The sequence below is a fragment of the Hippopotamus amphibius genome, chromosome 12, assembly GCF_030028045.1.
Source record: "Hippopotamus amphibius kiboko isolate mHipAmp2 chromosome 12, mHipAmp2.hap2, whole genome shotgun sequence".
NCBI classification, from domain to species: Eukaryota; Metazoa; Chordata; class Mammalia; order Artiodactyla; family Hippopotamidae; genus Hippopotamus; species Hippopotamus amphibius.
In genome coordinates this window covers 99748175-99760445 of record NC_080197.1, presented here as the reverse complement: position 1 = coordinate 99760445, position 12271 = coordinate 99748175, and the positions used below count along the sequence as shown (strand labels likewise).

Sequence of the window (12271 nt, the reverse complement as noted above, 5' to 3'; positions counted from 1 at the left end):
AATGCAGTTCCGAAGGCCGTCGTTCCCTCGGCCCGGTTCCCGGAAAGTAGACTATTTCTCCCATCATGCAACACTAGGAAACAGGAAGAGAGGGTCATAGAGACGGAGAGGCCGTCGACGCGGTGCCAGAGCGGCACTTTTTTCGGTGGGAGGGTCGGGGGAGGGCTTCCGTGTGGGGCTGCGCGCACTTCAACCCTGTAACGCTGCCCGAGGGCGGTGACGGGCACCGGGGCCGCTGCTCGTCTCGCTGAAGTGAGGGGTGTCATGACAGCGGCTGCTCGCAATGGCGGACTCTCGATTCGAGTTCATCAAAAGCAGAGTTCTAGAGTTGAGAGTTATGATAAACTGACTGAATGAAAATTAGTGTCGATATCCTGCTAACAAAAAAGGATGTGACTATTTAATACCTGTCCGAAGCGCATAGACAGCCGGGCACTCATTACAGGGAAGGGAGCATGTACAAGGAAAACGTAGGTAGTGGAGGAATAAGAAGGCTGAGTTTGCCAATAAGCACAGGTTATTTAAGGAAGCTCATATCACTGATTAAGAAAGGGACCCTTCTTAATCATTTTTGTCTCTTTAAAAATAATTGATACCTGATAGTACTTATATGTATTATATATATATAAAATTCTCAACACACAAAAATTTTTTTTAATTCTCAAAAACCTCTATGGTGGTTCTGGGCCTTTGAAGCTAAAGCTGTAAGAAGCCTTACAGGGACTTCCCTGGTGGTGCAGTGGTTAACAATCCGCCTGCCAATGCAGGGGACATGGGTTCGATCCCTGGTCCGGGAAGATCTCATGTGCCGTTGGAGCAACTAAGCCCGTGCGCCACAACTACTGAGCCCATGTGCTGCAACTACTGAAGCTGAAGCGCCTAGAGGCTGTGCTCCCCAGCAAAAGAAGCCACTGCACTGAGAAGCCTGTGCCTCGCAATGAAGAGTAGCACCTGCTCTCCACAACGAGAGAAAGCCCGCATGCAGCAACAAAGACCCAATGCAGCCTAAATAGATAAAGGCAATTATTGTATATTTAAAAATTTAAAAAAAGAAGGCTTGCATCTTCTGCCCAGGCTTCTTGGAACATTCTGATAGCCCTGAGCCACCATGTGAGAAGTCTTACTACCCTGAGATTGCCATGCAGGAGACGTGCCCTGTTGACATTCTGGCTGACAGTGCCAGCTGATCGCAGCATTCCAGTCATCCTCATCAAGGTGTCAGATATGTGAGTGAAGCTCTCCAGACCAACCCATCTGTCTGCCTGCTGAATACCACCAAGTGACTCTAGTCAATACCACATGGGACAGAAGAATCACCCATAAAATTGTGGGTTATAGGAAGATGGTTGTTATTTTTTAAATGACGAACAAACTATGAGGTAGCTTCTCTTATTCTCATTTTTCAAATAAGGAACTTGAGGTACAGAGAGGTTACTTTGTGCTATACAAGGCACTGAAGATACAATTATTCACTAAATAGATATAGGCGTCTGCCTTAGCAGGGCTCACAGACTTCCTGGGAAGTCAGAAAGTCAAATAACCTTTAAAGTGCCATGAAAGTTATAATGAGGGAATGTAAAGTCTGCTGTAGGGTTTCCTAGTTGGGACCCGTACCTGACTCTAAGGGGTTAAGAGAGGCCTTCTTGTGCAAATGAACTTTCAACTGTGATCTAACCGAGTAAGAGTTAACCTGGTGAAGATTGGTGGGAATGGGGAGAGGAAGTGTTTCAGGCAGAGGAAATAACTTATGCAAAGGACCAGAGACCTCAATGCACTTTAGGAATGTGAGGAATTAGTGTGTGGCTGGAGTATGGAGTTTGTGGTGGGGATTGTGAAAATGCTAGGCTAAAAGGAGAAAGTCTCTGTAAACCATATTATAAAATTTGGACTTTATTCTGAGGAAAATGGGAAGCCTTTGAATGGATAAGTCAGGGTAGTGACTGGCATATTTATGTTTTAGGAGCATCACTTGCTGCCAGGAACGGACAGGAGAGGAGCAGAACTATATACAAGGAGACTAGTTCAGAGATTATATTATCTGGGCTAAAAAGAGCGGTAGTTGTAGGGATTAAAGTAGGTAGGTTGGAAAGACTTAGTAATCAATTAAATATGAGTGGTGAGGAGGGACTTCCCTGGTGGTCCAATGGTTAAGAATCTGCCTTCCAATGCCAGGGATGCAGGTTCCATCCCTGGTCTAGGAACTAAGATTCCACATGCTGTGGGGCAGCTAAACCCGTGTGCCGCAACTACTGAGCCCAGCGAGCTCTAGAGCCCACACGCTGCAACTAGAGAAGCCCGCAACAAAGAGTCTGTGCCTTGCAACTGGGACCCGATGCAGCCAAATAAATTATTAAATTTTTTAAAAAATGAGAGTGGTGAGGAAACAAGAGAAATTAAAGTTGACTGCCAGGTGTCTGGCATGGGCAATTGGGTGCACCTTCTATGTGCTCCATCAGATGACAGTACTTCCCCTGCCATAGTGATTATCACACTGTATTTTAATTGTTATGAGAGGATATCTTCTTTTTTGGGGGCCAAGCCGTGCGGCATGCGGGATCTTGATTTACCAACCAGGGATCAGATCAAATCCATGCCCCCTGTAGTGGAAACTGTGCCCCCTGCAGTGGAAGGGCTGAGTCCTAACCACTGGACTGTCAGGGAATTACCCAAGAGAGGGCATCTTAACGGACAATGCCTAGCACACAGTTCTTGTCCTGGCACGTATGCTAGCAAGCATTCAATAAATATTTATAAATTTAAATTAACTTGGGAGTTCCCTGTTGGCATAGGTTTTAGGATTCCGGGCTTTCACTGCCGTGGCCCAGGTTCAAACCCTGGCCAGGGAACTGAGATTCTGCAAGCCACATAGCACAGCCAAAAAAAAGAAAATAAATAAATAAATGAATAAATAAATACATTTATCTTAATAGTGGTACTGGAAGAGAAATAGGTTTTGGGGGGAAGCTGAAAAATTCAGTTCAGAGCACAACTGTGTTTACGGTACCTGTTAAAAATGCAAACCCAAGTGGAGTTTTTCAGTGGACAGTGTATTAGACTGGAGCTCCAGAGAAAGATCTGGACTGGAGATATGGTGCCAGCAACGTATGGAGGTCATTTGAGCTGGGGAGAGAAAAAGACCACCTATGTTATCTAAGATGCAAAGGGCACAGGATCTCAGACTTGCGGGGTTTAAGAAACAAGCAAAGTCCTTCCTTATGCAACAGAGAAGGAACTACTAAAAAAGTAAGAGGGACACCAGCAATGTTTGTGGAAGGAGAGAAAGGTCAACTGTGTTGGCTGTTGCTGAGATGTCAAGCCACATAAGGACTGCAGAGTGTCCCTGCAAAGTCAGGGGTGAGGAGTGAGCTTGCAAAGGTGAGGGAGTGAAGGGAGCAGAAATGGAGACCCCCATGTACAGGCAATACTTTCAAGAAGTTTGACTGTAAAAAGGAAGAGAGAGATAGGGTGGCAACTGGAGAGTACAGTAATGGGGAGTGTCTAAAGATGGGGGAGACTTGGATATGTTTAAAAGCTAATGGTAAGTAAAGAGGGAAGGGATCAAGTGCAGGAGAGATGGCAGAAAGGGCAGAAGAAGATGAGATTTGAGCACTTAACAACCACCAGATGAATGAATGAATGAATAAAGTTGGCCACTGTTTTGGAAGTGGGAAGGGAGAGTTGAGGGGTAAGTGTCTCCACACGTTGAAAACAGAGCAAACTAGGAGAACATCACTGAGACAGAATCTCAGCACTGGCAACCCAGGCGTCAAATCACGTGTCAGGGGAGGAGAGCTGGTTTTCTGATGTCACCAAGGGGGTGGGGCACTGCCTACCCCCATGTCTCCAAAGGCAGACTGAAAGCATCACATCCTGCAGTGGGGAAACAGAAGGGGAAAAGAGGCGTGGTCAGGTAAGGAGGAAGCCCTGGTGTGGGGTTTAAAGCTTTGGCAACCGACAGGGGAGGTCAGTTCTCACCTTCCATCAAGGAGAAGCTGACATGAGTCCCCCATTACCCCCATAAGCTGTCAAAGCATCCTGTGCTACTTGTCCATAGTCCCTGATTCATTTGTAATTAATAAATTTATTATGTCATTAGTTAAGACCTGTTTTTAAGCTTCAAGAGGGCAAGGGCTATGTCTATCTCCTTTTCTTCTCTTATCTGCAGATGCTGACACTGCTCTTTTCACACAGGAGGTGCTCAGCCAGTCCTTGTTAATGGCAGGAGTGAATGAACCCCCACACTAGAGTCAGGCCCCACCCAAGAGGCTGATGTACAGAGGATCATATCACAGCTTCTCAGCCTCCCAAAACATGTCCCAAATTGAGAGGATGGTATTTTCACCTCTTCCTCAAACTCTGAACCCCTCTGCGTTTCTCCCAGCCACTCTCTCTCTCTCTCCAATTTGGTGTTACTATTTCTCTGGCTCTCTGTTGCTCTGTCTTTATGTTTTTCTGAATCTGCACAGGAAGCACGTAGCTTTAGGTCTGAGGTGATTGGTAATGGAAACATCAGTGCCTGTGTAAATTGAATAAAGGGTCACAAATTTTTGTATCTTTGTCATTCATTAACTCCTGTCTCTTTGCCTGTATTCTGTCTCAGACCTGATTCTTCCTTCTCATCTTCCTGTATGCAGCTCAAGAGTCCCACCACCACCCAGGACCAGCTCCTCCTGTCCCTGGATCTTCTGATGGGCCCCAGAAGGTACTTGGAGGAAAAGCACCCAGCCAGACCCCCTCCTCTGACTTCCTGCCTTGCTGGTCTCGCAGGCTTGTTGACCACATCCTCTCTCACCTTACTTATGTACTTCCTCATTGGTCACATCACCCAGGACTTCTCAGCCCCTGAAACTGGTTACTGACCCCCCCCCCCCCCAGGCCCTCTGCCTTACCCTCTCCTCTCACCCCAGGGTTTCTAACCTTACCTTCTGCCCCGCACTGCTCTTAGAACCATGTCTCTCTGCCTGCAAGCAGCCAGTCATGTCCTTTTCTGGATCTCCATCACCCTTTTTTCCCATAGGTGACAGTGCTCACAACAATGCTATCTGGCCGGTGGTGGCCAAGTACCTGGGGAAACCTGCGGCAGGGGCCCCGACGAAGCCCTTCTCGGGGATCTCAGCTCTGTGCCCTCTATGCCTTCACTTATACTGGGGCAGATGGCCAGCAGGTGTGTTTGGCTGAAGGGGACAGGTTCCTACTGCTTCGAAAGACCAACTCAGACTGGTGGTTGGCGAGGCGCCTGGGAGCACCCTCTACCTCTCGCCCCATCTTCGTCCCAGCTGCCTATATGACAGAGGAATCTAGCCCTTCTCAGAGCCCAACCACCATCACCCCCAGCCAATCCCACTGGACTCCTGGTGAGTAAGTCCTCCACCATCACCTTCCTAGCTTCCTGGCTTCTGGGAATTGTGGGAACGATCCCCTTCCCCCAAGCTTCTGCTGACCCCCTACCACGGTGTCCCCATCCCCTCTCTTCCTAGTCTCAAGCCTGCTAGATCTCACGTAATTTTCTACCTGCTCTTGTCTTCCCCCAGGATGGGGGACCCAGCCAAGACCCACGCGGGGCCCCTGCCCCCAGCTCTTCCCATTTCTTTTTCCAGGGCCGAAGTTATTTCCTGGCTCCTTGGAGGAGCTGCACCTGTGTCAGGGACCCCCAGACAGAGCCCAGGCTACGTCTGAGCAGCCTCCTCCTCTTCCCCCTAAAATGTGGAGAAGTGTCAGTGTTACCAACTTGAGGCCCAGCCTCCTGAAGCCTTTCCGGGAAGGCCCAAGGGGAAGATCCCTGTCCCAGGAAGACTTGCTGGCAGAGGCCAGCGCCAGCATGGTGAGTCATAGTGCTTCTTCTCAGCAGTCCGTCATCAGACATTTGCTGCTGGGCTCAGTTCTAGGCGCACCGGCAAACAGGACAGACCGAATCTCTGCCCTGAAGGGATTCCCATGGGGGTGATGAACGCATAAATAAGATAGCTCTTGGTACGAATGAGACCAAGAAGCTAAATGTGGCAGGGGGTGACTGAAGTGGTCCAGGAAGGCATCTCTGAGGAAATGACATTTAGCTGAATCTGAATAAGGGGAAAGAGACAGCCCTGAAACAAATGAGGGGATGAGAAGGAATTCTAGCTGAGGGACATCAAGTAGCAAAGATCCTGAGGGTACGTGGATGGAACCTGGAAAGTGAGAGGGGGACGGAAAGGCCAGCTCAGCTTTGTTTCTCTCTCGGCCTCCTGACACCTGGCCCAGAGCAGGGTTTTTTGTTGCGTCCTGTCTTGCTAGCTCAGGTCACCGGCAAGTTTCCTCTAGAGATGGAACTCCCTTGATCTTCCTGAAGATTCAGCCCCTCCCCTCTCTCTTACTGAACTAGTGGGTCCAAAATGGCCCCTCCTCTCTCATACTCCAGTAGCACGGGTCTCTGACCCCTCTCTGTCTCCTTTTACTCTGGAGGATGTGAGGTGGGATGCTCCCCTCAGCCCCTCCCTACACCACGCACACACACACACAGCCTGTTCCCCTTTCCTGAGGTCCTCTGGTGGGGGGTGGGGTGGGGGAGGAGGGAAGTTGGCAACAGGAAGTGAGGAGAAAAGCAGACTGTGAGGGAGGGAGTCAGAAAAAAAAAAAAAAAAACAAGAAAAATACCAACTGCAGGAGACTAGGGTTTCTTCCTCAGTACCTGGGTCACCCGGGCCAGGAGCTGGTGGTGAGAAAATGGTGGGGGAGAGAGGAGGAGATGCTTAGGAGAGAGAAGATGGGGGAGGGGCACGGGCAGAATAACTACCTCTTTCTTCCCCCTTTCCTTGCAGGCAAGACCCCAGAGCCTCATGTCAGAGCCCCCCGTGTACTGCAATCTGGTGGACCTTCGCCGCTGTCCCCGGTCCCCACCCCCAAGCCCTGCATGTCCCCCCCTGCAGAGGCTGGACGCCTGGGAGCAACATTTGGACCCCAACTCCGGACGCTGCTTCTACATAAATTCGCTGACTGGCTGCAAATCCTGGAAGCCCCCACGCCACACGCGCACCCGAGAGATGGTGAGACCGTCCCTCCTGCTTGTCCCTTGTCCCTTCCGTCTCCTCCTTTCCTCTACTGATCCCCAACGTCCTATGTTTTCTCACCGGGACTCTCAGAAGATCAGAAGAATCCAAAAATCGTGAGAAGATGTTGAGAGCCAATTGAGGTGGCATCTGGATGTAGTTTTACCTTTCCCTCCCCCCAGAACCCTGGCTTCATGGAGGGGACACAGACCATGAGTAGGGACAACGGTGTCCTGCAACCTCAGGCAAAGGACTCAGAATCTGGCACAGAGATGCCAGAATTTTTCGACTCCCAGGTGAGATCCCTCCCTCCTCCTGATCACATGCAGGAAAAGCCATCTTTTTAGACTTTCTCTTTCACGCAGGGCATTCTTCTTCAGTACCCCACCACACACCCCTGCCTCTCACCCACATCCGCACCCCTCTTCCCCCTACAGCCAGGGACTCCTAAGTTAAAGTTTACTCCACCTGTTTCTGCAATCCCCTCCCGCAGGGTTCACCCTGCCTCCCCAGACGCCCCTCCCAGCTGGACCCCTCAGACCAGCCTTCAGCTTTGCAGTCCCCTCGGCCTCTGCCGCAGGTCCTGGATGACCCCCACGTAAGTCTCCCGTTTCCTTGTGAACGCCCAGATCCTCTCTGCCCCAGCCCCCAATTCTTGCTCCTCCAGAATCATCTTCCTCTTTCTGGGTGTTCTCTGGGTATCCTCTCTTACCGAGCACCTCCGGCTCAACTTTAAAGGACCTCCCTTCTGGGAGAGTCCCTGGGGAAAGCCCTGGCGACTGCGGGGGGGCGCTGGGACTTATTGGCACCGTTCCTCCCACCCCCCAGGAGGTGGAGAAGGCGGGCCTGCTCAACATGACCAGGATCGCCCAGGGCGGGCGCAAGCTCCGGTGAGAAGCGCTGGGAACACAGCGGGGGCGGGGGCTGTAGGAGGCCGCGGGTAGCGCCGGGGGCTGGGAGAGGCCCTGCCCCGTCTGGCTACAAATGACCTTCGCACTGTCACCACTGCCCCCACCGCCCCTGCAGGAAGAACTGGGGCCCATCTTGGGTAGTATTAGCGGGTAACAGCTTGGTGTTCTACCGAGAGCCACCGCCGACCGCCCCCTGCACCGTGTGGGTGAGTGTGGGAGGGGAGCGCGGGGTGCCCGGGGGTTCCGGCGCAGCTTCTACCGGCCTCAGGCTCCTGGCGGGGCGGAGGTGGGGAGGGCGATGTGCAGAGGAAGGAGCCCAGCCTCCCATGCCCTCGCGGTCCACCGGGTGAGAGGGAGGCAGTGGCGGGACCGGCACGGTGGCCTCAGTTTCTCCCCTAATTGCCAGGGACCAGCGGGTACCCGACCCGAGAGCAGCGTGGACCTGCGCGGGGCGGCCCTGGCCCACGGCCGCCACCTGTCCAGCCGCCGTAACGTCCTGCACGTGAGTGACCCCCGGCGCATCCCGCCCCGCGGGTGTGCCCCCAGGTTCCCGCGCGGGTCTCCCGCTCGGCCTCCCTGCTTTATACGCGCCCCCCCCCCCCCCCCCCCCGCTGACCCGAGCCTTTTCCCCGCGGGCCCCTCAGATCCGCACTGTCCCTGGCCACGAGTTCCTGCTGCAGTCAGACCAGGAGCCCGAGCTACGAGCCTGGCACCGCGCACTGCGGGACGTCATCGAGCGCCTGGTGAGATGGGTGGGAGGTGGCGGGACAGTGACCCGGGAGAGGCTCCGGCGGGCAGAAGGCGTGGAGAAGAAACTGTAGGATGCGCGCTGTGGAGGGACAAAGCGGCCTCCATGTAGAGCCCTGGGGTGGGCCCGGGATGTGTGGGACGTGCCGGGTAGGGCGTGCAGATTTCTCTCCTAGCTCTCTTCCAACCTCTGTTTCGGCCCATCTTGCGGTGCGCCTCTAGGATCGAGAGAACCCCCTGGAGCTGCGTCTGTCAGGTTCGGGACCTGCGGAGCTGGGGGAGCTGAGCGCGGGGGAGGACGAAGAAGAGGAGTCGGAGCCCGTGTCCAAGCCGCTGCTGCGGCTCAGCGGCCGCCGGAGCTCGAGTGAGGGGCGGCCCGCGGGCGGGGCCTGCGGCTTTCCCGGCTCGTCCAGCCGCCGCGGCGGCTCTCACGCCCTCGTTCCCCGGCGTTCCGCAGGTCGGTGTCAGGAAGGAGCCGAGCAGAACCGCGTGCGGAACAAACTAAAGCGGCTTATCGCGAAGAGACCGCCCTTGCAAACGCTGCAGGAGCGGGGTCTGCTCCGAGGTGAGCGGGGTTGGGCCGCCTGGCAGCCTTCTCCGTGCGTGCGTTAGTGTTTTTGCAAGCACTTTTATTTAGATTCCTGATCTGGGCGTCAGCCCATTTCATGGATGAGAAAACTTCAGCGAGGCTCAGAGCAGAGCTTCCCAGAGCTAGATCAGCGGTCTTTGAGACCACTGCTTTTCCCCCGCTGCAGCGAATTGTTGTGGGGAGGGGGTGTACCTCCTTGCCCAGACCTGGAAAGGCAGGCAGGAGAGTCAGCCCAACTTTGGGGTGAAGACCTGTGCTAGAAAGAGCTTCCATGGGTGACCCTGTCACTGGCTTTCCCATCTCACTCTGTGCCTCCCCAGACCAGGTGTTCGGCTGTCAGCTGGAATCACTGTGCCAGCGGGAAGGGGACACCGTGCCCAGCTTTGTACGGCTCTGCATTGCTGCTGTGGATAAGAGAGGTCACTTTCCAGGAGACCCCAGAAGCTCCCCTTCTAACAGGCCAAGGCCCAGAACTCCTCACCTCCCCCACCTTAGTGTTCCTCTGCCCTTTTCCTCTCCACCCTCAGATCCCTCACCAGCACACATTTTAGAGCAAGAGTCCTTATCTGCTCCCTGCCTCATCTCCTAGGTCTAGATGTGGATGGCATTTACCGGGTAAGCGGGAATTTGGCAGTGGTCCAGAAACTTCGCTTCTTGGTGGACAGAGGTGAGAAGGCCGTGGCCAGGTGGTGGTACTAAGAACTTCATGTCTCAGAATCACAGGTGGTTCTGAGTGAGGGAGCTGGCAGAAAAGGGATGGCCTCTGGCTGGAGTTACATGTCTTAGCGCTGATCTCTTCTTATACATGTTGCAGAGCGGGCGATCACCTCTGATGGGAGGTACATGTTCCCAGAACAGCCAGGACAAGGTACTTACATGGAGGGCCCCTAAGACCCTTAAAAGTCTCCCACAGCATCCCTGCTCCCCATGGACTCCCCCACGTCCTGCTCCTGGGGGGGAGGGGGGTTGTCCCCATCCCAATCTCTGCCGTCTTGCCCCACTGTGGACCCCCCAGGCATTCCTGTGATCTGCCTTAACTGGATATAACTGGATCTTTCCCCAAACTCCTGACCTCTCAGTCTCTGGGTCCCTCTAGTCCTCTCTGGGCCCTGAGCCCCTCTGGACCCCCTTCTCCTTCCAGAAGGACGATTGGATTTGGACAGCGCTGAGTGGGATGACATTCATGTGATCACTGGAGCCCTGAAGCTTTTTCTCAGGGAGCTGCCCCAGCCCCTGGTGCCCCCACTGCTGCTACCCCATTTTCGTGCTGCCCTTGGTAAAGGATGGGAGCTTTGGGCAAGACCCTTGATGCGGGGTGGAGGTGGGGGAGCGTGAGAAATAAGGAATGGAGTAGAGGTTCCCTTACACTCTCTGTCCCGTCCTGAGCACAGAGATGGAAAATAACTTCCAGCTAATGTGCCAACTCCAGTTGTTGTTGCTTTCTGTGTGTGTGAATGTTTAGAGGGCTGAGTTAAAGAGAATTCTAAGGTTGCAGCTGGGCTCAGCGAAAAAAAAGCTGTGATAGATTAATGATGTCTTCCCCAAGCAAGGGAACGAGTACTGAGTTTACCCACCCTGCCCTAGCACCTTCCCTAACCTCACTCGCATGCCCCTCCCATCACCCTTTCTCTCCAGCACTTACCGATTCAGAACAGCGCCTCTCTCAAATACAAGAATTAATAAGCTCGATGCCAAAGCCCAATCATGACACTCTACAGTACCTTCTGGAACATTTATGCAGGTCAGGAAGACTGAACATCTTTGTTCATGTCGGCGGAGGGTGGGATGGGGCCTGCAGCCGGGACTCTGTGTTCAACTGGGGTGAAGGTAGGGAAACACCTAAGTCTAGTGGATGATTAAGGAAACAGGCAACCTCTGTGCAGGGGAAATATTACCAGAATCAAAGCCTTTTTTCTCAGTCAGTATCAAATGGGGAACTGGGGACCAAGAAAAGCCCAGGGATGCTGTGAGAGAAATAAGGAAAATCTGACCTCTCCCTTCCCTCTGCCTCTTTGTCTGTCTTTTTTTTTAATTTTAAACTTATTTATTTATTTATTTTATTGGCTGTGTTGGGTCTTTCTTGCTGTGCGCAGGCTTTCTTTTAGTTGCAGTGCATGGGGGCTACTCTTCGTTGTGGTGCGCGGGCTCCTCATTGCCGTGGCTTCTCTTGTTGCAGAGCATGGGCTCTAGGCAATTGCGCTTCAATAGTTGCAGCACATGGGCTCAATAGTTGTGGCGCACGGGCTTCGTTGCTCCACAGCATGTGCGATCTTCCTGGAGCAGGGCTCGAACCTGTGTCCTCTGCATTGGCAGGCGGATTCTTAACCACTGCGCCACCTAGGAAGCCCTGTCTTTCATTAAGACAGTGGGAATGACTTATTTGGCGAAGTTGGGCCTGGGCAGTGACCTGTGAGAGAGGATAACCATTTGAATTAAAGCCTCCCAAATTGTAAGCAAAGAGGACTTTAGGGGCAGTCTCTGAAGTTGGGAAGAGGTGGGTGTATCCTAGGTTGTGTCTTTAAGTTGTATCCTGAAGGTTTCTCCACTGGTCTTGTCTCCATCCCCCTGGAGGCTCTCTCCTTGGTTTTCTTCAGCCACTGCATGGAGGGATCCCAAAGTGGACTCCTCCTCAAAGCTTTGAGGGTTAGATGTATTTAAAGAGGCAGAGCTGCTGCCCTATAGCCCCGTCTCTTGGCCTCTGCCCACAGGGTGATAGCACACTCCGACCAGAACCGCATGACGCCCCACAACCTGGGAATCGTGTTTGGACCAACCCTCTTTCGGCCGGAGCAGGAGACATCTGACCCAGCGGCCCATGTCCTCTACCCTGGGCAGCTCGTCCAGTTGATGCTCACCGACTTCACCAGCCTCTTCCCCTGACGGGGGCAAGGGAGACGAGAAAACACGTTTCCAGTGACCTCTGTTGGGCAGCCTTTGGTGGGGGTGAGGGGGGGGGTGTTCTGTTTTGAGGACATCCCTTTAAACCCTGTGTCTTCCAGATG

The 12271-nt window shown here is 53.1% G+C and overlaps 1 protein-coding gene across 3 annotated transcripts; it reads left to right on the top strand.

Moving 5' to 3' along the window:
• The first annotated feature begins 3848 nt into the window (after window positions 1–3848).
• Window positions 3849–12263, top strand: ARHGAP9 (Rho GTPase activating protein 9). 3 transcript variants are annotated; one of them, XM_057702117.1, is made up of 19 exons: window positions 3849–3910; window positions 4635–4702; window positions 5018–5354; window positions 5598–5821; window positions 6795–7019; window positions 7205–7318; window positions 7516–7620; window positions 7851–7912; window positions 8049–8139; window positions 8340–8435; window positions 8578–8676; window positions 8903–9044; window positions 9138–9245; window positions 9590–9688; window positions 9859–9936; window positions 10084–10137; window positions 10411–10545; window positions 10905–11010; window positions 11978–12263. In XM_057702117.1, exons 3-19 carry the CDS (start codon window positions 5036–5038, stop codon window positions 12147–12149), a joined length of 2229 nt encoding a protein of 742 aa, XP_057558100.1. In that variant the 5' UTR covers window positions 3849–3910; window positions 4635–4702; window positions 5018–5035; the 3' UTR covers window positions 12150–12263. The 3 variants fall into 3 exon arrangements, with proteins under 3 accessions (XP_057558100.1, XP_057558102.1, XP_057558101.1); XM_057702119.1 differs by lacking the exons at window positions 3849–3910; window positions 4635–4702; window positions 5018–5354; window positions 5598–5821 and adding an exon at window positions 6049–6446; XM_057702118.1 differs by lacking the exons at window positions 3849–3910; window positions 4635–4702; window positions 5018–5354; window positions 5598–5821 and adding an exon at window positions 6561–6691.
• Window positions 12264–12271: the final 8 nt, after the last annotated feature.

Coding starts and splice junctions, on each gene's coding strand:
- ARHGAP9 (XM_057702117.1), top strand. CDS start 5,036: ATGCTATCTGGCCGGTGGTGGCCAAGTACCTGGGGAAACCTGCGGCAG. Junction 9,045..9,137: donor CAGCGGCCGCCGGAGCTCGA/GTGAGGGGCGGC, acceptor GGCGTTCCGCAG/GTCGGTGTCAGGAAGGAGCC. Junction 9,246..9,589: donor GGAGCGGGGTCTGCTCCGAG/GTGAGCGGGGTT, acceptor GTGCCTCCCCAG/ACCAGGTGTTCGGCTGTCAG.